The 26,661-nt window shown below is 43.6% G+C and overlaps 1 protein-coding gene across 2 annotated transcripts in view; it reads left to right on the top strand.

Annotated features, from left to right (window-relative positions):
• Positions 1-2,398: 2,398 nt before the first annotated feature.
• The window catches only part of LOC138421528 (beta-hexosaminidase subunit beta-like), a 35,826-nt gene continuing 11,563 nt past the window's right edge, over positions 2,399-26,661 (top strand). The window contains exons 1-5 of one of the 2 annotated variants that reach the window (XM_069555730.1): positions 2,399-2,930; positions 9,615-9,760; positions 15,100-15,165; positions 24,178-24,224; positions 24,486-24,596. In XM_069555730.1, coding sequence (XP_069411831.1) covers positions 2,683-2,930; positions 9,615-9,760; positions 15,100-15,165; positions 24,178-24,224; positions 24,486-24,596 — 618 coding nt within the window. In that variant the 5' untranslated portion in view covers positions 2,399-2,682. The remainder of the gene's footprint in view (positions 2,931-9,614; positions 9,761-15,099; positions 15,166-24,177; positions 24,225-24,485; positions 24,597-26,661) is intronic. The other variant, XM_069555732.1, reaches the window with a different exon arrangement.

The raw sequence follows: 26,661 nt of genomic DNA, 5'->3' as shown, positions 1-26,661 counted from the left end.
TTGATGATGCCATCCAGCCATCTCATCCTCTGTCGTCCCCTTCTCCTGCCCTCAATCGTTCCCAGCATCAGGTGGCCAAAGGATTGGAGTTTCAGCTTCAACATCAGTCCTTCCAATGAACACCCAGGAATGATCTCCTTTAGAATGGACTGGTTGGGTCTCCTTGCAGTCCAAAGGACTCTCAAGAGTCTCCTCCAACACCACAGTTCAAAAGCATCAGTTCTTCGGCACTCAGCTTTCTTCACAGTCCAACTCTCACATCCATACGTGCCCACTGGAAAAACCATAGCTTTGACTAGACAGACCTTTGTTGGCAAAGTAATGTCTCTGCTTTTGAATATGCTGTCTAGGTTGGTCATAACTTTTCTTCCAAGGAGTAAGCGTCTTTGAATTTCATGGCTGCAATCACCATCTGCAGTGATTTTGGAGCCCCCCAAAATAAAGTCTGCCACTGTTCCCACTGTTTCCCCATCTATTTCCCATGAAGTGATGGGACCAGATGCCATGATCTTCATTTTCTGAGTGTTGAGCTTTAAGCCAACTTTTCACTCTCCTCTTTCACTTTCATCAAGAGGCTCTTTAGTTCCTCTTCACTTTCTGCCATAAGGGTGGTGTCGTCTGCATATCTTAGGTGATTGATATTTCTCCTGGCAATCTTGATAGCAGCTTGTGTTTCTTCCAGCCCAGCGTTTCTCATGATGTACTCTGCATAGAAGTTAAATAAGCAAGGTAACAATTTATAGCCTTGACGTACTCCTTTTCCTATTTGGAACCAGTCTGTTGTTCCATGTCCAGTTCTAACTGTTGCTTCCTGACCTGCATACAGATTTCTCAAGAGGCAGGTCAGGTGGTCTGGTATTCCCATCTCTTTCAGAATTTTCCACAGTTTATTGTGATCCACATAGTCAAAGGCTTTGGCATAGTCAATAAAGCAGAAATAGACAGATAAATTATCTATCCATAAACTTGAGCTAGAGGGATTTCTCTGGTGGTCAGTGATTAAGACTCTGAACTACCAGTGCAGGAGGTTAGGACTTGATCCCTGGTCAGGGAATTAAGTTCACACATACCACACGTCGATGCCAAAAAAAAAAAAAAGCCTGAGCTAGAAATAAATTGCTTGATGTCCCCTTGCCCCTCACTCCTCAGGGCTGATTGATCCAAAAATATTGTGTGAATAATTTTTTTAAAATTATTCTGCCACGTGTACTCAGGACTATTGGAAGATGTTCCAAGACAATCACAACAGGGGCGAGAGGTCAGGCTCAACTCTGAAAACGAGAAAGACAGCTGGGGTTTTATAGCCAATGAGCAGGGGGCAGCCGTGGCCTATGGACGGAGAATTATGAAGAGGAGACATCAAGAGTAAGGGAGATTCTTGCCAAACCAACCTAACAGAATTCTTGCTGCAGGATCCCAGGGTGATCCCGTATCAAGGGTGGTGGTGGGGGATTCTTAATCCATTAACTTCTCAGGATCCTAGAACTGGGCTATGCTAGTCAAGAAGAGGGTTTAAGAGAGCCTGACTAATGTTTGGTCAAGGAGAACCTCTTTACCAGTTGATAGATGGAAATGTGCTCAGTCTAGGGCAGGAGTAAGTTGTATCAGTTCTTATTCCCTTCTCTGCTTTCCTGACACCTTTAGGTCAGGCTGTGAGGGAAGAGAAAGCTCAGTGGGTTCAGGTAACAGAAGGGCAGGGCACTGGGACAAGGCAATGGAAGTTGGTAGTCAGGTAGAGCGATGCAAATTCCGGCACACCATGGGCGTCACGGTAAGGAACTTGTATTTTCTGTTAAAGACAATGGGAAACAAGCCACTGGCATGTATGAGTAAGGAAGTGACATGCCCCAGTTTACCTTTTACAAGGAAGACTGGCAGCTGTGTTTTCACACTGCTTGAGGTGGGATGAGGTCAGTGGTATAAGCAGCAAGTGGAAAGATATTTCCAGGCCAAGACCTTAACTTCTACCTCATTCTTTCATTATTTCTGGGGATGAAGGGGGAGCTAGGGGAGGGAGCGATTCTATTAACACCAGCAGCAAAGCAATGAAAAATCTAGCAACTTGCCTAAGAAGAAATAAGAAAGCCCGTCTCCAGCAGGCTATGAGACTTTGACGATAAGCATAAGCCGACTTTACAAAGTCAGAGATCATGTTTAAGTGGGAAGATTCAATATCGCCCATTTTCTTACGGAGTATCTTCTGCCTAATCTTTAACCTCCCATCTGTTCAAAACTCTGTCCTAAGGAGTTCTGAAGGCAGGCTTTAATATCTAAAGCTGAACTGCCATTTTTAGAGAAATCCAGACATAGGGGCAAGTAACCAGATACTTAGGGGCAAGTATCTGGTGTTAGGGGCTGGAGGAAGTTGGGCGTTCCGTGGCGTCCGTTCTGCCAACAGGAAGTCTGGGTGTGGAGGAAACCCGGGTTGGGCTGAGTGCGGTCGGCTGCTGCGTCCGGGCGGTGGTCCGGGTGGCCGCCCCAGCCCTGTGGAGGCGGAGCCGAGGCGGGGCGGAGATCCTGAGGACGGCCTACCCGCCTGGAGGCGGAGCCCGGGCGGAGCACAGTCAGGTGACTCTCGGACTCCGCTGCACGTACCTCCTCCGGACCCGGACGGGAAATCACGAGCCAAGGCGGCGGCTGGTGCTTAAGGGGCGAGCCCCGCTGGAGAGCGGCTGAGCTGCCATGGAGCAGCGCGGGCTGGGGAGGCTGAGGCTCCCCGGGCTTCTGGCACTGCTGGCGGCCCTGGCGGCGCTGGCGGCGTGGAGCCCGCGCGTTTCTGCTTCGCGAGACCTAAGTCTTTGGCCCCTGCCTGTCTCTGCGATGACGACCCCGCGCTTGCTGTACCTCTCGCCCGGAAACTTCTTCTTCGGGCACAGCGCCTCTTCCAAGGCCGGCCCCTCCTGCGCCGTCCTGCAGGAAGCGTTTCGGCGGTGAGCGCTCCCGACGGGCGGCCAGGGAGGGGACCCGGAGACCCCGGGGCGGGGAGGGACGGACCACCCCTGGGACGCAGCGCAGGCGCCGAGAGGAGGAGCCCCTGAGAGCCTCTTAGCGCCTGCACAGCCGTCCAGCCTGGCCGACGCTCTTGCCCCATTTGACGGGTGAACCGGCCAGTGACCAGACCAAAGTCACGGGTCTAGAGAGAGCAGAGCAGGCTTGAACAGGCAGGAACTGAAACGCAAGCTCTTCCCCTGACCTCCCGTCCCGTCCCCCCACCCCCGCCTCCTAAGGGACTTCCCGGGTGCTCTGGAACCCTGTTTTGGAGTAGGGTGCTCAGAGTTTGTGGCTGTGTTCGCCTCGGAGAATGGAGTGGATGGAGGGTTAATGGCAGTTTATCTGGGGGGAGTTCTAAGAGGAAGATGGGTTCTTAAAGCTTGGGGACTAGGGGTTTCCCAGAGTGGCTTTTCGTTTATAGGCAGTCTCTCCTCCCCCAGTCTGGTAACAGTTCAGGTGGCAGAAAGTCCTTAGGTTGAAGCATTGCCCCAAACTCCCCTTCCCTTCCAAAACCTCTGTCCCATGCAAAGTGCTGCATAGCTTCCCCTAGCTACTTTGGTATGGTCACTGCACTGCAATACCTGCTTCTCCTTTTGATTGCCAGAAACATGTGCTTGCTCTCCCAGCTTCCTGTTTAGATCCTTAGCACCTCTCAGCCCTCCAGCCTCAGGTTTGTAACCCCACTGGTCACAGGGTGAGTTGTGTAGTAGGGAGGCAGCCCACAGTGCTAGCTTTTTCTTTCTTCTTAAAATTGATGTCAAGTTGATTGGGAGGGATGCAGGGCTTCTCTGGTGGCTCAGCTGGAAAGACTCTGCCTGCCAATGCAGGAGACACAAGAGACATGGGTTCCATCCCTCCCTGGGTGGGGAAGATCCCCTGGAGGAGGAAATGGCAACCACTCCAGCATTCTTGCCTGGAAAATTCCCATGGACAGAGGAGCCTGGCAGGCTACAGTCCATGGGGTCACAAGGGTGGGACAGGACTTACTGAGCAAAAGTAAGAGTTGGTTTGTGGTGGTGTGCCAAAGCGCTAGCTCTGCTAACTACACCGTGTGCAAGGCGGATAGCCCTTGGGCAGGTGTCTCAAGAAGCCTGAGTCTTCGACTTGTCCTAAAGGGCAAGACTGTCCTAAAGGTGCCCTGAAGGAGTGTGGTTTGGTGCTCAGTGTACAGGTCCTTCCCTCCCTCAGATTTTGGTCGTTGTTCCCTGAGGTCATTAGAGCTTAACTGTGCTTGCAGGACACCAAGCAGCTGGGGGGTAAATGGCAGGACTAGTCACATCAGCACCTGCTGACCCCGAGCAGGTGAGCTCGGGGTGACCCCAGCTCGGCCTCGGACTCAGGCTTAGGCCGCAGAGACTTAGAAAGTCGACGGCAGAGATGGCTTCTTCTCCTTCACCTGTGAACCACTAAATAAGAAGAGGGACAATGTTACCCTCATTTTAGATGCATGCTCTAATGAGTCTTTGGTGTTGAATCTGCCATCAGGTCGGAAAGGCTAGAGTCTGGGTGAAGAAGTTATATCAAGGTGGTTGATTACCGGCCTTGGGATATTGAGAAGGAACAAGTACCTGAAGGCCATTTAATGGAAGATGTTGACTTGAGAATCTTTTAAAAACAAACACACCTCATTTGCTCTGGGACTCAGTTCGTACAACTGGATTTTCCTTCTGTGCCATGCTGCTGGTGATAAGCGAATGGTATGAGTATGGCAAGAAAGCGTGGCTGCTGTAAGGCGACCATGGTTAGATCAGCAGAACTTGAAGAAGCTGTGAGATGGTTTAAAAAACAAGGCTTGGCATCCTAAGAGAGTGCAGGTAGTTATCTGAAGGCTTTGTCTAACTAATTTCTGCCCTGTGTGGCAAGCAGCTATTAATTATACCCTGCATGTTAGGAAGCAGATTATAAAACATTAGCCCTTATGGCTGAGACTTGAAAGCACTCAGGAGAGTGTTCTCGGAACCGAGGAGGGGCCTTTACTGCTTCAGAGAAAAGGCATGATGGAGTTGAAAAGGTTTAGAGATGATGGGATGTTCTAGAATGTGTAGGCCATGGAGAACAGGTAAAACCGAGGCCCCAGTGTGATCAGGTCCTCATGGCTGCCCTCTCCTGAGGAACCCACTTGTGTCAGCCTCTGCTTTGAAACAGTATGCATTTTGCAGGCAGAGTTCTGTCTGTCTGGTACGTGGCTGCTTCCTTAGCTTTTAGAACAAGCTCACATGCCAGTTTTTTCTTTTTGCCTTTTTCCCTCCTTGGTTAACTGAAACTTTAGTTTCAGATCCTGACAAGCTAAAATGGGCTTTCCTGGTGGCTCATATGGTAAGGAATCTGCCTGCAATGCAGGAGACCCATGTTCAATCCCTGGGTCAGGAATATCCCCTGGCAAAGGGAGAGGCTACCCACTCAAGTACCCTTGCCTGGAGAATTCCATGGACAGAGGAGCCAGGCAGGCTACAGTCCATGGGGTCGCAAAGAGGTGGAGATGACGGAGCTATTGACTGTTCACACACACGTCAGATACCGCTGCATCAGGTCCCTTTGGGTTTTCTGTTAGAGTTTTAATTTCCAGGGCCAAGCTTTTCCTTATTTGGGAGAAGCCAGCACCTGACTGAAATCTTAAAGCTGCTAACATCTTTAATTTCCCTTAATAATTTTTTAAAAATTTGTGGTAACGTATGGGATTTCTTTGGAAGGAATGATGCGAAAGCTGAAACTCCAGTACTTTGGCCACCTCATACCAAGAGTTGAGTCATTGGAAAAGACTCTGATGCTGGGAGGGATTGGGGGCAGGAGGAGAAGGGGATGAGAGAGGATGAGATCGCTGGATGGCATCACTGACTCGATGTATGTGAATCTGAGTGAACTCCAGGAGTTGGTGATGGACAGGGAGGCCTGGTGTGCTGCGATTCATGGGGTCGCAGAGAGTCGGAAACAGCTGAGTGAATGAACTGAACTGAACTGACACATAAGATTGCTCTGTGCTCAGTTTTGTCTGACTTGTTGTCGCCCCATGGACTGTAGCCCGTAAGCCGCCTCTGCCCATATAATTTTCTAAGCAAGAATACTGGAGTGGGTTGTCATTTCCTGTTCCAGAGGATCTTCCCAACCCAGGGATGGAACCACCATCTCTGTGTCTCATGCGTTGGCAGCTGGGTTCTTTACCACTAGCGCCACCGAGGAATCCCTAGGATGCATTTTTAGCTATACAATTTTGTGATCTTTATTTCCTTTTGAATCTGTCAGGAATTTTTAATAGGGACTTCCCCGGTGGTCCAGGGGCTTAGACTGCCTGGATGTTGCCAATGCAGGGGCCCAGGTTTAATTCTCAGTAAGAGAACTAGATCCCACATGCCAGAACTAAGGCTCAGCCCAGCCAAGTAAATAAATAATGTATTTTTAAATTATAAAAAGATTTTCCTAAGCTAATGATTTCCCTCAGCACCTTTATCTCTTTCACTGTCTCACTGGTTAACTTCCATACACTTCCAAGTTCATCAGAACTTTCCCATCTCTCCTTACTTCCCTGGAAAACACACAAGACAGTCTTATATATAAGTAGCTTATACAGCCTTCTGGCTTCTCAGAATCTGTTGCATATCTTAGGCTTTGAAGACTATGTGATCTTTTATCTTCTAGTACCTTCAAACGTTTATTTGCTACCCTCTTCCTCTGATAGTCGGGTGCCAGCAGAATGTAAATTTTCCAGGCCCTAGTGAGGATTCTTTGGTGTTACTAGCTGGGATACTTTTGTTGGAAGGTAACAGGAGTCCCAGCTCAGTCTGGCTTGAGCAAAGAGAAAACCTGTTACCTCACATGTTGTTGTTGCTGTTGTTCAGTTGCCCAGTCGTGTCCACTCTCCGTGACCCCACGGAGGCAGCAGGCCAGACCTCTGTCCCTCAGCATCTTCCGAAGTTTGCCCAAGTTCATATCTATTGCCTTGGCGATTCCATCCTGCCATCTCCTCCTCTGACATCCTCTTCTTCTCCCTCAGTCTTTCCCAGCATCAGGGACTTTTCCAGTGAGTCAGCTGTTCACATCAGATGACCAAAATAGTGGAGCTTCAGCTTGAGCATCAGTCCTTCCAGTGAATAGTCAGGGTTGATCTCCCTTAGGATTGGCTCGTTTGATCTCCTTGCTATCCGAGGGACTCTCAGGAGTCTTCTTCAGCACTGCAGTTTGAAGGCATCAGTTCTTTGGTATTCTGCCTTCTTTACAGTCCAGCTCTCACAATCGTACATGATCACTGGGTAGACCACAGCCTTGACTGTATGGACCTTTGTCCACAGAGTAATGTCTCTGCTTTTCAGCATGCTGTCTAGTTTTCATAGCTTTCCTGCCAGTAAGCAAATATCTTCTGTTCTCATGGCTACCGTCACCATCCACAGTGATTTTAGAGCCCAAGATGAGGAAATCTGTCACTAACTTCCACCTTTTCCCCCTCTCTTTTCCATGTAGTAATGGAAGTTAATTAGCCGTAGCTAATTCGGTAAAGAATCTGCCTGCAAACCTGGAGACCCAGATTCGATCCCTGGTTTGGGAATATCCTCTGGATAAGGAAATGGTAACCCACTTCAGTATGCTTGCCTCGAGAATCCCATGGACAGAGGAACCTGGCAGTCCACAGTCCATGGGGTCGCAAGAGTCAGACATGACTTAGTGTCTAAATCCCCACCCGATCGTGCCAGATGGCATGATATTAGTTTTTTTAATGTTTAGTTTTAAGCCAGCTCTTCCTCTCCCCTCCTTCACCCTCATCAGGAGGCTCTTTAGTTTTTCTTCTCTTTCTGCCATTAGAGTGGCGTCATCCTTGTATCTGAGGTTGTCCTGCCTGTCTTGATTCCAGCTTGTAACTTATCCAGCCCAGCATTTCTCATGATGTGCTCAACATACAGGTTAAGGAACCAGGGTGACAGCAGACAGCCCTGTCTCCTCTTTCTCAATCTTGAACCATTCAGTCGTTGATGGCTCAGATGGTAAAGAATCTCACATATTGGGATTTCAGGGCTAGTTGGCTACGTGGCTCAGCAGTATCATTAGGAAACCTGTACTCTTGTCATCTCTGACCTGCTCTCTTTGGTGTGGCTGCCACGTGTGTAGGTGTCACATACAGAGAAAGTTTTCTTCTTGGTGTTCACCTCGGAGAAGAGAGCTCACCCTCCTCCCATCTCTGCCCCATCACTGGTCAGAATGGGCTTGCACACCCAGGATTATTGGTTTGATTACTTTTAGAATGGGGACCTCATAAGAGTCACTTGGGGTCGTGGCCCAGGCAACTTTTAAAATCACACTCTCAGAGACTCTGATTCTGAAGGTCTGGATATCAGTGAAAGTCAAAGTTGCTAGGTTGTGTCCAATTCTTCGTGACCCTGTGGACTATACAATCCATGAAATTCTCCAGGCCAGAAAAGTGGAGTGGGTAGCCTTTCCCTTCTCCAGGGGGTCTTCCCTACCCAGGGATGGAACCCAGGTCCCACATTGCTGGCAGATTCTTTGCCAGGTGCACCAGCAGGGAAGCCACTGGGCGTCAGTGCCTGTTTGCAAAATTCTCCCAGGTGATGCTGCTGTGCAGCTTGAGGTGGGAGCTTCTAGCTGGACTCATACCAGGTAGCAGGGGTTTGAGGAGTCAACGACATCACCTCCTACCACGTATGTGTTTAAAACTCAGCTTGTGGTGTTCAGTCACCAGTCACGTGAGATGCTTTGGGACCCTGTGGACTGCGGCACGTCAGGCTCCCCTGTCCTTCATCATCTCCCGGAGTTGCTCACATTCATGCCCGTTGAGTCCCTGTTGCTATCTAATCATCTCATCCTCTGTCACCCCTTTGTTCCTTTGTCTTCAACATACACCGGAACCCACTCTAGTGTGGCAGAAATTGAAGCAGTAGAGAGTCTCTTGGTGAGGGTGAAAGACAGGGGAAAAGCTGGCTTAAAACTGAACATTCGAAAAGCTAAGATCATGGCATCCAGTCACATCACTTCATGACAAAGAGGGAAACAAGGGAAACAGTGAAAGTTTTCATTTTCTTGGGCTCCAAAATCATTGCAGACAGTGACTGCAGGCAGAAAATTAAAAGACTCTTGCTTCTTGGAAGGAAAGCTGTGTTAAACCTAGACAGTATGTTAAAAAGTACTGACATCACTTTGTTGACAAAGGTCCATATAATCAAAACTATAGTTTTTCCAGTAGTCCCATATGGATGTGAGAGTTGAACCGTAAAGAGATCTGAGCACTGAAAAGTTGATGCTTTCAAATTGTGCTGGAGAAGACTGTGGAGAGTCCCTTGAGCTGCAGGGAGATCGAAACAGTCAATCCTAAAGGAAATCAACCCTGACTATTCACTGGAAGGACTGGTGCTGAAGTTCTAATACTTGGGCCACCTGATGTGAAGAGCTGACTCTGGAAAAGACCCTGATGCTGGGGAAGATTAGGGCAGGAAGAGAAGGGGAGGACAGAGGATGAGATGGCTGGATGGCATTACTGACTCAATGGGAAAGAGTTTGAGCAAACTCTGGGAGATAATGAAAGACAGGGAAGCCTGGTGTGCAATACTTCAAGGAGTCACAGTCAGACCTGACTTAGCGAAGGAGCAATGGTTTAAAAATTTATTTGAATTTCTCTCACACAGATATTATGCCTACATTTTTGGTTCCTACAAGTGGCATCGTGGCTATAATAAAATTCCAAGTGAAATGGAGTTACAGAAACTTGAAGTCTCAGTCATCATGGACCCAGAGTGTGACAGTTTCCCCAGCATCACCTCGGATGAGTCTTGTGAGTACCTATGTCATGGGAATAGACTGTTCACAAAACTGCTTGTTACAGACTCGAGGGCCAGAAGCTGACTCTACTCCATAAACTATTGTGAGCTCTTAACCAGTGAGTTTATAATTATTATTTTTAAAAATAACCCTTAGGGAACTTCACTGGCGGTCCAAGGTTAAGACACTGCACTTCCGCTGCAGGGAGCACAGGTTTGATCCTTGGATGGGGAACGAAAGTCCCACACGCTGCACATGTGGCAATAAGAAATAACTAATTACTGTTAAAAGTCTGATGGCAAAACTCAAACATAATCATTGCAGGAAATCTTTAAGTACAGTAAGTGAAGAGGAGGAATTATTCATAATCCCAGCACTCAAGAGTTAACCTCTGTTACCTACATATTTTTTTTTGCAGAGGAATGTATTTGAATACTTCACATAGACATAAATAAAAGCATAAGATAAAGAATGGCATGAAAAAGGGGTCTAGTTCTGTACATGCGTTTTTTCTGTTTTTCCTTTTTGCATGTCCTATGCTAAGTTGCTTCAGTCGTGTGTGACTCTTTGAGACCCCATGGACTGTAGCCTGCCAGGCTCCTCTGTCCACGGAATTTCCCAGGCAAGAACACAGGAGTGGTTTGCTGTTCCTTTCTCCAGAGAATCTTCATGACCCAGGGACTGAGCCCAAATCTCTCATGTCTCCTGCATTGACATGCGGGTTCTTTACCACCAGCACAACCTGGGAAGTCTCTTTTTTGCCTACAAACATGAATTTCACTAAATGTTTTTCAATGACAGCATTTTTAGTGGCCGAATAATGTTCAACCAACGGTGTGGTTGTGCCAAAACTTACTTGGCTTATCCCTTAATTTAAGACATCTAGATAGTTTATTTTGAAATTAAGCCTGTGTTTATAGGCATGGTCTTTCATTCTCTTTTTTTGGCACAGTATGCGGGATCTTAGGTCCTGACCATGAACGGAAGCTGTGCCCCTTGCAGTGGAAGCACAGAGGCTTAACCACTGGACCTCCAGAGACGTCCCGACATGGTTTCTGTTTATAATTAAGTTGACACATAGATAATGCAGAACTGAGAGGGGTGAAGTTTTTCACTTTTCATTTATATTTATGTTGTATTATATTTATATTCCATCTTCATTTATATTGATTGAAAATATAATCAACACTTAGCTACGTGATTTTCCTGTCTGCATAAAATATTACTCTCCAAGGCTTTTCCTAACTTGTTCTAGAAAGAATAAACAAATGGGCAGACCTTTTTCATAGCATGTACTGACTGGAGATTACATGGGATTGTATCAAGGAATCAAAGGAGCAATGGGTGATTTAAGATTAGTGCAGAACGAGCAGGCTGGTGAGTCAGGTGCTAAATAGAAAGGAAAATGCATATCTTAGAGAAGAGAGTAACCCCTTTGTTCTCAGGCTGCCTCACAGACAGGTAAAGTCCATCTCTTCATCCTTTTGATTAGAGATGAGATTTCTTGATGCCTTGATAACATCGTTTTGCAAAATAACTTCATTTCTTTTCCATTCTGTGGCTGTTCTTAGAAGAGAATCATGATGGTTTGCCCACATTAGTCATGTGAGTTGACAGATAGCACTCAGACACTTTATGAATTAGATTTTGCAATCTGAATTGAGGAATGATCAGCAAATTACCAAGGAATCTTTGCTGACTGGCAGTACAATGACATATTGTAAAATACAAATGATAGAATGTGTCAAGGCTGGGGAGTTATAGTCTGTCTTGCATTCAGCTTTGCAAACCCCATTTTTCTGAAAGGGAGACTTCTGGAGATAAGCTAACCATGAAATATTCTGGTTAAAGGATAAACTAGTTTTAAACTAGTTGTTGATGATGATGATGAGAGAGGTAACACACAAATGGAAATAACAAGATATCAACCGTTGTCCAAGGGTATGAGGAAATCTTGGAGAAGCTGATGAGTGTTAACAGCAACATCAAGTAAAATAGAAATAGGCACCTCCTCAGAACCAGATATAGACTAATTTCTACCACAGAGAAGTGATTACATACATCAAGAATGTTCTCTGTGGTTTGTCTGCCACAGTGAATGTTTATAAGCAAAACGAATGTTCATCACCAGAAGAATGGCTGCGTATATCTTGTCAGTTGACTCTAGAGAATACGCTTCAACAATTGAGAATGAACAAGTGGAGTTACAGGGCTTCTCTAGTGTCCAGTGTTTAAGAATCTGCGGGCCAAGAGAGAGGCCACGCGTTTCGACCCTGATCTGGGAAGACCCCATCTGCTGAGGAGCAGCTAAACCCCACAGCCACAACTACTGCGCCCATGAGCCACACGACTGAAGCCTGCATGCTGAGAGCCTGTGCTCTGCACAAGAGACGGCCACAGCGAGAGCCCCATGCACTGCCGCTCGAGAGGAGGCCCCGCCAGCCCCAGCTAGAGACAGCCCACGCGCAGCAGCGGAGACCCAGTGCAGCACGCGCCAGTAAACACGATACTTAAAAAAGAAGTGGAGATAGAACGACATGGGGAACTTGCCAAGATCGATTGCTGAGTTGGACAAGGGGGGATATATCCTAGTGTGTACAGGGGGTCCCATTTACACACCGGCATAAATACAAGGAGGTGCGCATGAGGCAGCATCTGTTTCTTGCCGCGTGGATGCAACAGGGCCCAGGAAAGCCCTGCTGTTTCCTCTACGCAAGTAGGGGGAGTTCAGTGGGCATCTCAAAGGGGATTTCAGTCTTACCTGTAACATTTTATTATTCTAAAAAGAGGAATCCGTTGCTGTTATTTGCATGTATACCCTTCAAAACAACAGTGTGGTGCAAAAAGTATAGAAAGGGATCATTGAAAGAAAGATGCCTTCGTTCCACCTCAGGGAGCTCATCGGTGTTAAGACTAAGAATTTGGCTGTGGAATAAAAATTCTATAGCTTATTTGTCCATATATTTAGGAAATACAATCCCCTCCTTATTGCTTTATATGTGTGGTTTCTGCATTGGGTTGAATCAGAGTCCTTTTAAATATCAGCCAGTCCTCAGCTGTTGGAAAATAACTGGCATCAGGTATATGCCACATGTTAATGGTCTTAGATAAGTCTTTGTGTTGACTGATTCCAGGAGATCTCAGAACTGGAATGTGGGAAAAGCTGGCTTTTAAACCGTGACCAGTGAAATGGTGAGTTCTACTTAGGGAGCTTAAACTAAGGATTTAATAGAGGGGAGGAATCGTGATTTGACTGTGGTCATAACAGCAATACTGTTCTTAGCCTGGCCTTTAGCTACCTCTCGACTGTTCGTCTGATGGAAAGGCTTCCTTGTCAGAAGATTGTCACCTGATTGTTGGCTGTTGATAGAGCTGTTTTCCCTATGTGTAGCCAACTGTTAAGGCAACACCCTGGGTGATGGTGGTGCAGGGTGATGATGAAGCAGAGATAGCATGTTAAATCATGGACCTGCAGCCCTCGAGTGTCTTTGCTCTGGCAGAGTCTTCCCTGTCACATCCCTTTAGCTTTCAACCTCTGTGCTTTCTGGTGCTTTATACTATCTGTGGATGACTCCAGGAGAAGGCTCTCTAAACACGGAAATGACTGTTGTGGCAACCTCTAGTTGCACTGCGTGTGCTCAGTTGCACCTCGGCATGTGGCATCTTTGTTCGCCAACCAAAGATTGAACTCCTATGCCCTGCGTTAGAAGGCAGATTCTGGACCACCAGCAAGGTCCCAGCAAGTGAGTGCTAAGGAGGATTCAGGACAGTGTTAGGGGTATCAGGTACAGGGCGAGTAGGGGGCACAGGGAGAGAACGGCCGGGGTAGAGAAAGCTCTGGTCTCACAGGGGGCAAGACTGATACCAGAGGCTTCATCAGGAAATGAGGGGCACTGAGGAGTTTGCCCTTGTGACTTAAAGTGTTAGCTGAAGTAAGACCCTGCTCTGTAGAGGGGTAGCGGGAGAGAACTCTCCAGTAAGGGAGAATGAGGAATCATGGAGATGACACCAGGTTCCTGACTTGAGCTGCTCGGCTGGCTGGAGTCGGGAGAGGATGAGTCCAGAGCCCAGCAAGTGGGAAGAGGGAAGAGTCCAGTCTGGGGCTTGTGGAGTTTAAGGAAGAACCTGCGGGATTTCTGGGGCTTCCCTGGTAAAGGATTCGCCTGCAGTGCAGGAGACCCTGGCTTGATTCCTGGGTCAGGAAGATCCCCTGGAGAAGGGGGTAGGCTACCCACTCCAGTATTCTTGGGCTTCCCATGTGACTTTGGCGGTAAAGAATCCCCAAGAAAAGTGGGAGACCTGGGTTCGATCCCTGGGTTGGGAAGATCCCCTGGAGACAGGAAAGGCTGCCCACTCCAGTATTCTGGCCTGGAGAATTCCATGGACTCAGAACTCCATGGGGTCGCAAAGAATTGGACAGGTTTGAGCAACTTTCACTTTTCACAGGACTTCTAAGTGAATATATACAGAAGGCAGTTTGAGAAACAGGTTTGGAGCTCAGGAGAAATAATGACCCAGAAATAGCAATGATATGTTTTGCGAAATTTACCATATATCATTGAGGAATTAACAGCAAACATTTTTTTTTTCTTCCAGTTTAATTGAGGCATAACTGACACACAGCACCGTGTAAGTCTAGGTGTAGAGTATAATGATCTGACTTACATACATCGTGAAATGATTATCACAGGAAATTAGTGAACGTGCATCTCATACAGATACAAAATTAAAGAAAAACATTTTTTTTAGATGAGAACGCTTATGATTTACTCTTTGAACAGCTTTCATGTATAGCATACAGCCGTGCTGACTATGTTCATCCTGTTGTACATTACGTCCCGTGTACTTATTAATCTTATAACCAGAAGTTAGTACCTTTTGCCCGCCTTTGTCCAGTCACCACCCGCCTCTGGTAACCAAGAGTCTTATCTCTGTTTCTGCGAGCTTGCTTGTTTTTGAAGTACAATTACCTTACGACACCGTGTTCATTGCCCTTACACAACGTGGTGATTCAGTATTTCTGTCCATTTTTACACATAAGCCTAACTCGTGACTCTGTTCTTCTGATGGAAAGGCTACCTTGTCAGAAGACTGTCACCTGATGACTAGCTGTGGATAGATGTGTTTTCCCTGGGTGTCACCAGCTGTCACGCGACCCCCTGAGTGGTGGGGGCCGTGGAGGGTGATGATGAAGCAGAGAACGTTTTATTCTTTCCTGGTGTTTTGAGGTATAGTTGACATAACATTAGATTCACTTCAGGTTTACAACATAATGATTTGCTATTTGTATATAATGTAAAATGATACCATCTGTCACCACACGAGGAACATGTGTTTCTGTTTCCAATGCAGATAATTTGCTTGTGCAAGGACCAGTGGCTACGCTCACTGCCAACAGAGTTTGGGGAGTGTTACGAGGTAAGTTCTTCGTAGTTTCATTGTTATTTTCTAGTAAGGAAATAGTTTCAGTTGCCACTTTGGGAAATCAAGCATATTAATAGCAAGACTTTGCTTCCTTGGGCTCTTTATAGATTTTTGGGTATTTCCAAAACAATTTCCATTAAGTACTGTATATACCAGTTAGAGAAAGATTGTTTATATATACCGCTTAATGAAAGATCACTGGACCCTCTACAAATGTCTGAAGGTTACTGCATTCATAGTGCTGCGATTCCTTGATGTTCTTGGACTGTAATATTCATAGAGTCATAAATGGCCCTGATCTGCTCCAGTTAGGTTTTGTTTTATCATGCGTCCCCTCTTGCCACCTTCAGTAGCAAGCATGTCCTTTCTGCATTTGATTTATTTATTAAACAGCAGTATACTCATATTTTTTCCTGTACCAGTCTATTAGTGCAGAAGCAGAAAAACAAAGAGGAAAATCATGTTCCCAGTAAAACATGTCCAGCTCTCCATGCGTGGTGGTGTTTCCTGCTTGATATGCTAAGATGCTCATGAGCTCAGAGCAGCATAAACGCGTGTGCCATGGCATGGAGAGTCCCTGTCGACTCAGCTTGGTTCTTCTCCAGTGTCTCCTTTCAGGAGTGGAGTTGTACTTGATCTCATTACCCATTTTCACCTGAATCCAGTGGGGAATTGGACGATTCTGTTTCTTGGCCAGGAATGATTTGATCCTGGGAGTCTCAAGAAGAGTTCAGGAACAGAGTCAACCACACACACTATGAAGACCTAGAAAAGAAGAGAACCCTTCCCCCATTTTAAATTCCCATGGATTTAGAAGTATAACAAAGTTTGCAGAAACGTTGTGAAAAGATAAAAATATACTCGAGAGTGATTGGAGGCAGTGAGCAGAGGAGAACATTAAAAGCTTTTCCCGTGACTTTCAGTCTGAACTTCAAAGTTCAGGCATTGGAACATTTACTTTTGCTGTTCGAAAGCTGCTTTGACTTCTTCTTTTAAGAGGATAATAGTTTGTTTTACTGGCTTCCAAATTAGTATAGCTTTGAAAGAGGAGAAGAATGATTTTCTTTAATGTAAGCTAGGCAGCCAAAGTTACAGTAATTAAAAGGAGAGAAGGCTTTGGATTTGCTCAGGTTGAGTGTTATTTAGAATAAAGTAACGACTGTTAATGCTGTGTTTTACATCATAGTAATAATGGTATGACTGTGATCTTATTCAAATAGTGACGTGAAAATAGCTATAGAGACTTACCGCAAATGTAACTACAGATATTATCTTCTAGATTATTTACATTTAATGGGATGTGATGTTAAACTTTTACCAGTCTGGTCTGCCTGTCTTGTCTGGGGCGTGTTAGGGAAATCAGCTTTATTGATCTCTGTCCTGATCTGCATAAGAGGTTTTGGGAGCATTTGGTGAATCTAGTCCAGAAGTCCTTATTTTCCACTTACTGTCAGACTTTGAAAGTAACAAATGTGTCATAAATGATATTTGAGAGGGCTCTCAGGGCTCGCCATTGCAGCTGGGAATGCTCGTTTCGTGGGCTCCTGGGTCCCCGTCGATTGGCATCCAGCGAGCAGAGCGCAGGGCTGTGGGCCACAGAACTTGGGCTCTGGAGCATGCAAACTTCAAGAGCTGTTCAAGGGCTTCGTTGCCCCTGGGCGTGTGGAATCTCCTACACAGGAATTGAACCCGTGTTCCCTGCATCGGCATTCTGAATTGGGATCCTTCTTGGGGGCACACGCATCACTCAGCTGAGATGGATTCCAGCGAAGTGGATCCTGGGAGGTTGGTAGGACCTCTGAACTGGAGCCTCCCATCTCCTGACCTCTCCAGAATTCTGTAGGTCATCCAGAGGACCCAAGACATGGTGGTTACTAATAGACTTCCCACACTACTTCTTCATTCCACGTGGACTCCTTCACGGGCAGTGAGCATCGCAGCTTCCCTTGAACTTCATCTGGATTTAATGACAACAGGCTCAACTTTTCATTCACTTGTATGACTATGAGCAGTTTGACCAAGTTGAAGAAGATGACTCGTTTGTAGTCTTCCTCATCAGCTCATTCCATCTACTGGCTTTAAAATCATTTAGTACAGAGCTCACCGTCTAGGTGTTCATCCAGTGTTTTGTTTGCTTATCATGCAGGATCATTTTAAAAGGAAAAGTATGTGTGTATGAGTTAGAGCTCTGATCCCAGGAGTCCATGTAGAAGCTTCCCCTGAGAAATGTATCGTTTTTGCACCAATGCTACTGAAATGTGTGAATGTGGTATACCACGCTTCCCAATAAGTGTAAACAGCGTCATAGGCTACTTATTTGAAATGACCAGTACTCATGACATTCCATTCAACTGAGGACTAAATATAGCCAACGTAGGCTGTGTTTGCCAAATAGACTTTGAAGTATTCTTCACACAGTCCTTCATCGATGCCAGTTTTCAGATCGAAGAAACCCTTGCTCCATGAAGTTTGTGAACACATATACTCATGTTTTGTTTGAGATTTTAAAGTCATTCTTCAGTTTTGTTGGAGGAATGGTTCTGTATATGCCCCGTGGATCCCCAAATCCACTGATGTTCATGTGTCTTGGGGCTTCCCAGGTGGTTCTAGTGGTAAAGAACATGCAGAACATACCCATGCAGGAGACATGGGAGGTATGGATTCCATCCCTGGGGCAGGAAGATCTCCTGAGGGAGAGCATGGCAACCCCCTCCAGTATCTTTGCCTAGAGAATCTCATGGAGAGAGGAGCCTGGTGGGGCCTAGTCCATATGATCCCAAGGAGTTGGACACAATGTAAGTGACTTCGCACAGCACATGATTCGTTGTCATAGCTAATATAATGGAGATGACATAAAAAGAAGCACCAGCGGGCAAAAGTCAATATCCATCACTTTTATTTATTTATTTATTTTTTTTAAAGTTTTAAAGATAAAATTTAATTGTATATGTATGCCACAATTTATTATTTTTTTTTTTACTTATCATCAGCTGTCAACATACAATTCTTTTGTTTCTACATCTTGTTTGTTATGAATACTTGGTTATCATGAAAACTTCAGTGAACATGGGCATATATATATATACATATATACATATATACATATATATGTATATATATATATATATACTAGATCCTGATTTCAAACCATCACTTTTAAACTTTGGAATGTATTGTGATATTTTACATCCATATTTGTATGACTTGATAGTTGGAGAATCGATGCATGTGAAGGCCTGGTTGTGTTATATGTATGTTGAGGGAAGATATATTTTTATGTGGTTTGACATATAGGTCCCATTTCATTCGTAGACATATGCATACTCATCACTTATCATCATTTTTTTTTTTGAAAAGACCATTGTTTGGAAAGGTTGTTGTCTAACCATGAAAGATGTTTGAATTCTTGGGCTCCTTAGAGGAAGAATTCAACCCGGGGCCAGTGATGAGGCTTGATCAGTCAGAGCTTTTGTGTCCCAACGTTTTATTAAAGTATAAAAGAGAGAAAGCTTCTGACATAGACATCAGAAGGGGGCAGAAAGAGTGCCCCCCTACTCATCTTTGGCTGGATGTTATCTAGCTACTAGCAGTCTACTCATTAGAGAAAGGAATGGCAGCAGACCCCTCACCCACAAGATATATGGAGATGACCGTGGCACCAGGTGAGTCATCCTGGGCCATAAAACGATTGATATGAGCAAATGGATAGCTTCATTCACGTAGATCAGGAGAGCCATGTATGAGTAAAGCATATTGGTTTGTCAAGTCAGTTCTGAGCCTTTAGGCAGAACCTACTTGAAGATAGAGTCTAGGGTAAATACATAGTACATTCACATAGCTTAAGGCAAACCTTTCCATGAGAAAAATGCCTTGGTCAGCTCAAAGTATGAGAAAAGTGAAGTTCAGGCGGAACCAGGTGTCATTATAGCAACACAGAATTGTAAGAGAAAATCTCTGTTTAAATTTGTATCAAGAAGGGGAAAAAAGATAACAGCTTGTTTCCTCCTGCCTCGGAAGTGACAGATAACAACTGTCTGACACTTGCACCCCATTTCCTCCCTTTGGAGACCCCTGGCCTTCCTGGCTGTTACCCTCTCAGTTTCATTCATTGAGCGTTTTCTGCCTTGTGAAACATTGGGCATAGAAGTATGTGTTTATTTAGGGGTATTTCATCCAATTTCATTTAAATGCATATGTGAATTAGAAAGTTTGACATGCTGTTGCTTTGTATACCGATTGGGAAATGTGAGCCTCCAAGCTTAATTTAGTTTTTCATGTTCATTTTTCTTTTTAGGGGTACAAAGAAAAATAATATGACTGTTAAGATCAGCTTTCGTATTTTTTGCCAAATATGAATTGGGATCACATCGATCAGAGATGAGTCTGTGCATGAAAGCCCTAATAACTAATGCTAATTGACTTCACTACCATGGGATGTTTTCATATCTATTGAGGATTTACTTCATGTATTTCGATTTTAACTTTCTGTCTTACAGCCTTGTTTGTAGATCAAAGCTATTTGAAATTGTCATCTGGTTTCAAATGGCTTGTGAGGTTATTCATGAGTGGTTCATAAAACCGAATGGATTGTACGTAGCCATACTTTGTTGTCATTCTATGAATTTGAAGAATGTCTGAAGAATGTCTGCAGTTATGCCTTAAAGATTCATACAATTGATGTCCAATATTTATCTCAATAGACTTGCTTTCAATTTGTAGTTTCCTATGCGTATGTCTTTCTTTATGGATTTGGGTAGAACTTGTATTGGAACACTGAAAAATCTGTGATATCAACCGTGCTGACCTTTCTGGTGGTCATCATTAAGATTTTCACGCTCTATGGATCCTAGTGGAAACAGGTGCTGTTCATCCTACTTTTGTGAAGATTGAACTCATCGTAGAAAGTGGAATTTGTTGAAATATTTATGGTATAAATAAATCTTGTCTCTATAATTACCCAGAAAAAAAAAAAAAATAAATGATATTTGAGGGTACTGCCACTTAAGAGAAAATTCCAAAGTTATTCTGTATTTTGGGGTAAGAGGGAGGCATAGCGAAAGCAACTTTGAACATTTTATTCTTCCCTAATTTTTTTGAGGTATAATTGACATAAAATTATATTAGTTTCAGTCTTACAACATGATGATTTGATATTTGTATATAATGCAAATGATGACCACAGTAAGTTTAGTTAGCATCTGTCACCACACATAGTTAGAAAATAATTGTTTTTTTATGATGAGAACTTCTGAGATTTCCTCTTTTTAGCAACTTGCAAATAGGTAGCACAATATTTATTAATTACAGTCACTATGCTGTGCCTCACGTCTCTAGGACTTACGTATATACGAAAGATTGTACTTTTTGATCCCCTTCACCCATTTTGCCCACCCCCTACCCCTGCCTCTACTCACTACCCATCTATTTTTTGTGTTTATGAGCTTGGTTTTTGGTTTTCCAGATTCCACATCTAATGGAGATCATGTAGTGTTTGTCTTTGTCTGTCTTATTTCATTTAGCATAATGGCCTTAAGTTCCACCCATGTTGTCACAAATAGCAAGATTTCCTTCTTTCTGTGGCTGAATAGTATTCCACTCTATACATATGCACACCGCATCTTTATCCATTCATCCTTTGACGGATAGGTTGTTTCCATTTCTTGGCTATTGCAGTTAATGCTGCAGTGAACACAGAGGTACATATATTTGAGGTGGAGAGACTTAGTGTTTTTGTTTTCTTTGGATAAATACCCAGACGTGGAATTGCTGGATCATGTGGTAGCTATATAGTGGCTTCACCCATTTATATTCCCATGAACAGTACATAAGGGATCCTTTCACTGCATATCCTCGCCAACACTTGTTCTTTTTTTGTTTTTTGATCATGGCCATTCTAACAAGCCTGAGGTGATAGGTCCCTGTGGTTTTGGTTTGCCTTTCCCTGATGGTTAGTGATGCTGAGTACCTTCTCATTTACCTGTTGGCTATTTATGTGTCTTCCTTGAAAAAAATACTTGTTCACAATCTTATACCCATTTTTTAATTGGACTGTTTGTTTTTTGCTATTGAGTTGAGTTCTTTATATATTAACCCCTATAGATACATAATTTGCAAGTATCTTCTCCCCTTTGGTAGATTGTCTTTTCATTTTGTTGATGGTTTCCTTTGCTGTGCAGCTGCTTTTTACTTTGGTGTTGTCCCATTTATTTTTGCTTTTATTTCTTTTGCTTTTGGCATCATCTCCTAGAAATTAATTCATTTTTATTGTTTAGTAGAGTTCATTTGGAGAAGGCAATGGCACCCCACTCCAGTACTCTTGCCTGGAGAATCCCTTGGATGGAGGAGCCTGGTAGGCTGCAGTCCATGGGGTTGCACAGAGTTGGACACGACTGAGCGATTTCACTTTGACTTTTCACTCTCATGCGTTGGAGAAGGAAATGGCACCCCACTCCAGTATTCTTGCCTGGAGAATCCCAGGGACGAGGGAGCCTGGTGGGCTGCCGTCTATGGGGTCGCAGAGTCGGACATGACTGAAGCGACTTAGCAGTAGTAGCAGCAGCAGCAGAGTTCACTAGTGAAGCCTTCTGGTCCTGGCCTTTGTTTGTTGGACATGTTTTATTATTGTTACCATCTCCTTGCTAGTAATGAGTCTCTGATTCTGTTTCTTCGTAATTCAATCTTGGTAGGTGTTCTTTCTGGGAGTTTATTCATTTCTTCTAAGTTGTCAAATTTGTTGGCATATAATTGGTCATAGCAGTCTCTTATAATCTTTTGTGGTTTTGTAGTATGTTGTCACATCTTCTCTGTTATTTGAGTTTGAACCACAGGGAAGCCTTGGAGATACAGTGGGTTTGGTTCTAGAGTGCTGCAGTAAACTGACTATCTCAATAAAGGGAGTCACACAGATATTTTGGTTTCCCAGGGCATATAAAAGTTATGCTTACACTATTCTGTAGTTTTTTAATAGTAGAGTGCAACAGTAGTGCACTAGCATTATGTCTTAAAAATAAGTACATACCTTAATTTAAAAATTGTTGTCATTGTTTAGTCAGTAAGTCGTGTGCGACTTTGTGACCCCATGGACTGTAGCCTACGAGGCCCCTCTGTCCATGGGATTTCCCCGGCAATAATACTGGAGTTGGTTGCGTTTCCTCCTCCATTTAAAAAATACTTTATCGGTGAAAAACAGTGATCATCATCTAACAATAGCAGGGTTGCCACAAACTTTTGATTTGTAAAAACAGTATCTGTGAAATGCAAGAGACTGAATTATGATAAAGTGAGGTATACCTGTATTCTTAGGTTAAAATTTTCCTTGGCAATATAGTTGTCAGGTAGAATCATGAATTTTGGTAAAGTCAAGGCTAGATAGAGGAAGTGGCTTATAATATAGGCTGACTTTATTTTTCTGGGCTTCAAAATCACTGCAGATGGTGACTGCAGCCATGAAATTAAATGATGCTTACTCCTTGGAGGGAAAGTTATGACCAACATAAACAGCATATTAAAAAGCAGAGACATTACTTTGCCAGCAAAGGTCCGTCTAGTCAAGGCTATGGGTTTTCCAGTAGTCATGTATGGATGTGAGAGTAGGACTATAAAGAAAGCTGAGCACTGAAGAATTGATGCTTTTGAACTGTGGTGTTGGAGAAGACTCTTGAGAGTCCCTTGGGCTGCAAGGAGATCCAACCAGTCTATCCTAAAGGAGATCAGTCCTGGATGTTCATTGGAAGGAATGATGCTAAAGCTGAAACTCCAATACTTTGGCCACCTGATGCAAAGAGTTGACTCATTGGAAAAGACCCTTATGCTGGGAAAGAGTGAGGGCAGGAGGAGAAAGGGATGACAGAAGATGAGATGGTTAGATGGCATCACTGACTCAATGGACATGGGTTTGGGTGGACTCTGGGAGTTGGTGATGGACATGGAGGTCTGGAGTGCTGTGGTTCATGGGGTTGCAAAGAGTTGGACACGACTGAGTGACTGAACTGAACTGACAGGGAACAGTGCACATGAATAAAAAAAGTCTCTGCAGGTATAAATAAAACACTGTTTAAGTTGGGCCTTTATGGTTTCATGTTTTTTTTTCTGAGCCTCTTAGCCCTCTGTTAAGTTTAGGTACTGATAGCTTATGGTGAAAGGTGTTGGATTCCTGATCTCCAAAGATTTAACTTTGGGATCAGGGACCAGGCTTGATCACTCAAGAGCTTTTGTGTAGAGGAGTTTTATTAAAATGAAAATGGGACAGAGAAAGCTTCTGACACAGACATCAGAAGGGGCGTGGAGAGTGCCCCCCTCCCTACTGTTAGCAAAGGAGTTATATACTTTTTAAATTAGTTATTAACAATAAATCAAAGAATGTCTCAAGGTTGTAAAAATTTTTCCAGACCCACTCCCACAATTTACATTTTAGGATAACTGGATTAGAACTTAACAACAGAAAGATCCTACCAGACCAGAATTAGTCAGGAAGTTTTCAGGAAGGAGTTTAAACTGAGTTATTTCTTGTGTAATCATTAGTTCCAGGCTTAAAGAAAAAAAAAAAAAAAACTTTTTATGTGCCTAAAACTAAGGAATGTAGAGAAAAAAAAAAGTTTGTCCTTTCCTCCTCAAGAACCCCTTGCCCCTCTCTGCTCGGGGCCCTTTGGACCTCTTATCAACCTGCCTGGGAATTTACTTTCTCAGTACCTGCTAAAGTGCCTATAATATTTTATTATAAAAACTCTTATAATGCTATTAAATTTATTAAGGTAATTTTATTTTCTTAAATCACTATTTGTGTGTTTATCATTCAAACACAAACACGGGTATGGGTACAATAAAGTAAAGCTTTTTTTTTAATAGCAACGGGGATTTAATTGAGCTTTGATTTTAGAGAATGTGACAGAGTATAGCATACTTAATTTTATTTACCTTTTCTGGTTATGGTTCTATGTTTGGATAATATATCTTGTATTGTCTCCTTTATAAATTAATGTAATAAATTATAAATTTTATTTTCCTCAGGTTTAGAGACCTTTAGCCAGTTGATTTATCAAGATTCTCATGGGGCTGTAAGTATGATTATTGTATGTTACTAACATTATTGGGTAGACATAATAAAACATTCTATAGGAAAAATGTAAACTTTTAGCTATTTATTGTTTCTTGAATGTTTCTTCTCCCCAAGTGTGTCTCTTAGATGGTAAATATAATTTTTATACTTTGTTTGGTTTTAAATTAATTTCTTATCCCATACTTGCATAGACAGCTATAATCATCATTGAACTGGAGAAAATTCTAAAAATAAATAAAAGTTTTCTTTTGTCTTTTAGTTCACTGCCAATGAATCCAACATTGTAGATTCTCCCAGGTTTCCTCATAGAGGAATTTTAATCGATACATCTAGGCACTTTCTGCCCGTTAAGACTATTTTGAAAACTCTGGTAGGTAATTATGTTAATCCATTGTCTGTTCTGAAGAAGTGTTCTTTTATGTTGTTACTTTATGTTGGTCATTATGCTGTTGTGCTGGTTGGAACAAGGGATTCATTTTCCATATACTAATATATTTCCTCTGCAGAGAAGTGGGGGCCCCCCTAGGGAATCACCCTCTTGTTTTCATTGAGGTGGGAGAGAGGCTAACCCAGTATTCAGTCAGCATTGTTAAGAAAAACACTCAGTTTTAATGCTGCCTATTGGCCCTCTATGTAAATCTCAATTGTCAAATAATCATGGGTCGAGATTTTTCATGAGGAATACATTACCTCTAGTTGCTGCTGTTGCTGTTGAGTTACTCCGTCTGACTCTTGTGACCCCATGGACTGTAGCCCACCAGGCTCCTCCGTCCATGGGATTTCCCAAGCAGGAATACTGCAGCGGGTTGCTATATCCTTTTCCAGTTACTGACCATTAATTTTGTGACTTCCACTTACGTTTTTCAAGTGGTCTAGAAAGGAATCTGAGAGCAGCTTTGTAACTAAGAAAATGTTCCAAAGAAATATGGAACCTCAGGTGGGGGGAGCTGGGAAGCAAAGTTGACGTAACTCTTCTCTTGCTGACTTTCTATTGGTTCATCTCTCCCATCACTGTCAGTTTATGGGGATCAGGAAGTTTTCCTGTACCTTCACCAAATCATTTATGAACATAGCATGCTATAAAAAAGTTTTTTTTACATTTCCATTAAAACCTTGATTTTTTTCTTCAAAAGACATAATTATAATTTTTAATGAAAGAAATACAGGCTTAGCATTAAAAAAAAAAAGTTTGAACATAGATATACATAAAATAGTGATCCCATAATCTCATTTACCAAAGACTGACAAATTTTTATGTTCCATTTATCTCATTTTAGACTTGAAGAATGAATTAACTTATGATTCTTTTCTATTGAATATAGTTGACATACAATATTCTGTTACTTCCAGGTATACTAAATCATGGTTTGACACTGGCATACCTTATGAAATGACCACCAGGATAAGTCTGGTATCCATCTATGCCCATATAGTTACTACAATATTATTACATTCCCAGGGCTTATTTACTGTGTAGCTGGAGGTTCGTTCCTCATAATCCTCTTCACCTATTTTCACCCACCCCCTTACCCTCCTGGCAACCATTCTCTGTATTTGAGTCCGTTTTTGTTTCATTTTGCTTTTTAGGCTTCACAGATGAGCGAGATCCTTGGTATTTGTCTTTCTCTGATGTATCTCTGATGTGTTTAACATAATATCCTCTAGAGTTACCCATGTTGTCACAATGGCAAGATTTCAATTTTTTTATGGCTGAGTCTACTCTATTCTGATTGGAGAACTTGCTCTGTTTACATTTAAAGTTATCATTGATGGACATATACGTACTGTCATTTTGTTAATTGTTTTGGGTTGTTTCCGTAGTTCTCTTTTGTTCCTTTTATCTTCTTTTGCTCTCTTCCCTTGCCATGTGATGGCTATCTTTAGTGTTATGTCTGGATTGCTTTCTTTGTGTGTGTACCTATTAATAGGTTTTTGGTTTGTAGTTACCATAAGGTTCCTATATAACAGGCCCTTTCTCCTATGGGGGCTGCTACTCCATGGGTGGGCGGAGCTGGGCCCTGGGGCCGCTGCCTGTGGGACTCGCTTCTGGGCCTGGCGCTGGCCTGTTGATGGGCAGTTGAGTCTCTGGTGCTGACAGTCTAGAGTGAGGACTCCAAGATAGCACTTGACATCACCAGTGTCAGCAAGCTCCCCAGATGGGTCCCTCTAGTGCTTTTGTTCCCAAGGGGATTCCCGGTGGTCTCCTGCCTCTCTGGGAGGCTAACATCGGCAAGTGGTTCTGACCCTGGCTTCTTAAAAATTACTGCCTCTGCCTTGGGACTAGAGTCTGTGAAATTTGAAAAGCACAGTCTGTCTCTTGTAGCTCTTCAGCTCTCCCGTATTCAAGTCCTGCTGGCCTTCAATGCTAGATGTTTTGGGGGGCTAACTGTCCCAGGGTTGGACCCCCTGGTCTGCAGAGCCTGATATGGGCTCGG

The sequence above is a fragment of the Ovis canadensis genome, chromosome 16 (genome assembly GCF_042477335.2).
Source record: "Ovis canadensis isolate MfBH-ARS-UI-01 breed Bighorn chromosome 16, ARS-UI_OviCan_v2, whole genome shotgun sequence".
NCBI classification, from domain to species: Eukaryota; Metazoa; Chordata; class Mammalia; order Artiodactyla; family Bovidae; genus Ovis; species Ovis canadensis.
The sequence above is the reverse complement of the archived record's forward strand: the minus strand, read 5'-3'. Positions and strand labels throughout refer to the sequence as shown.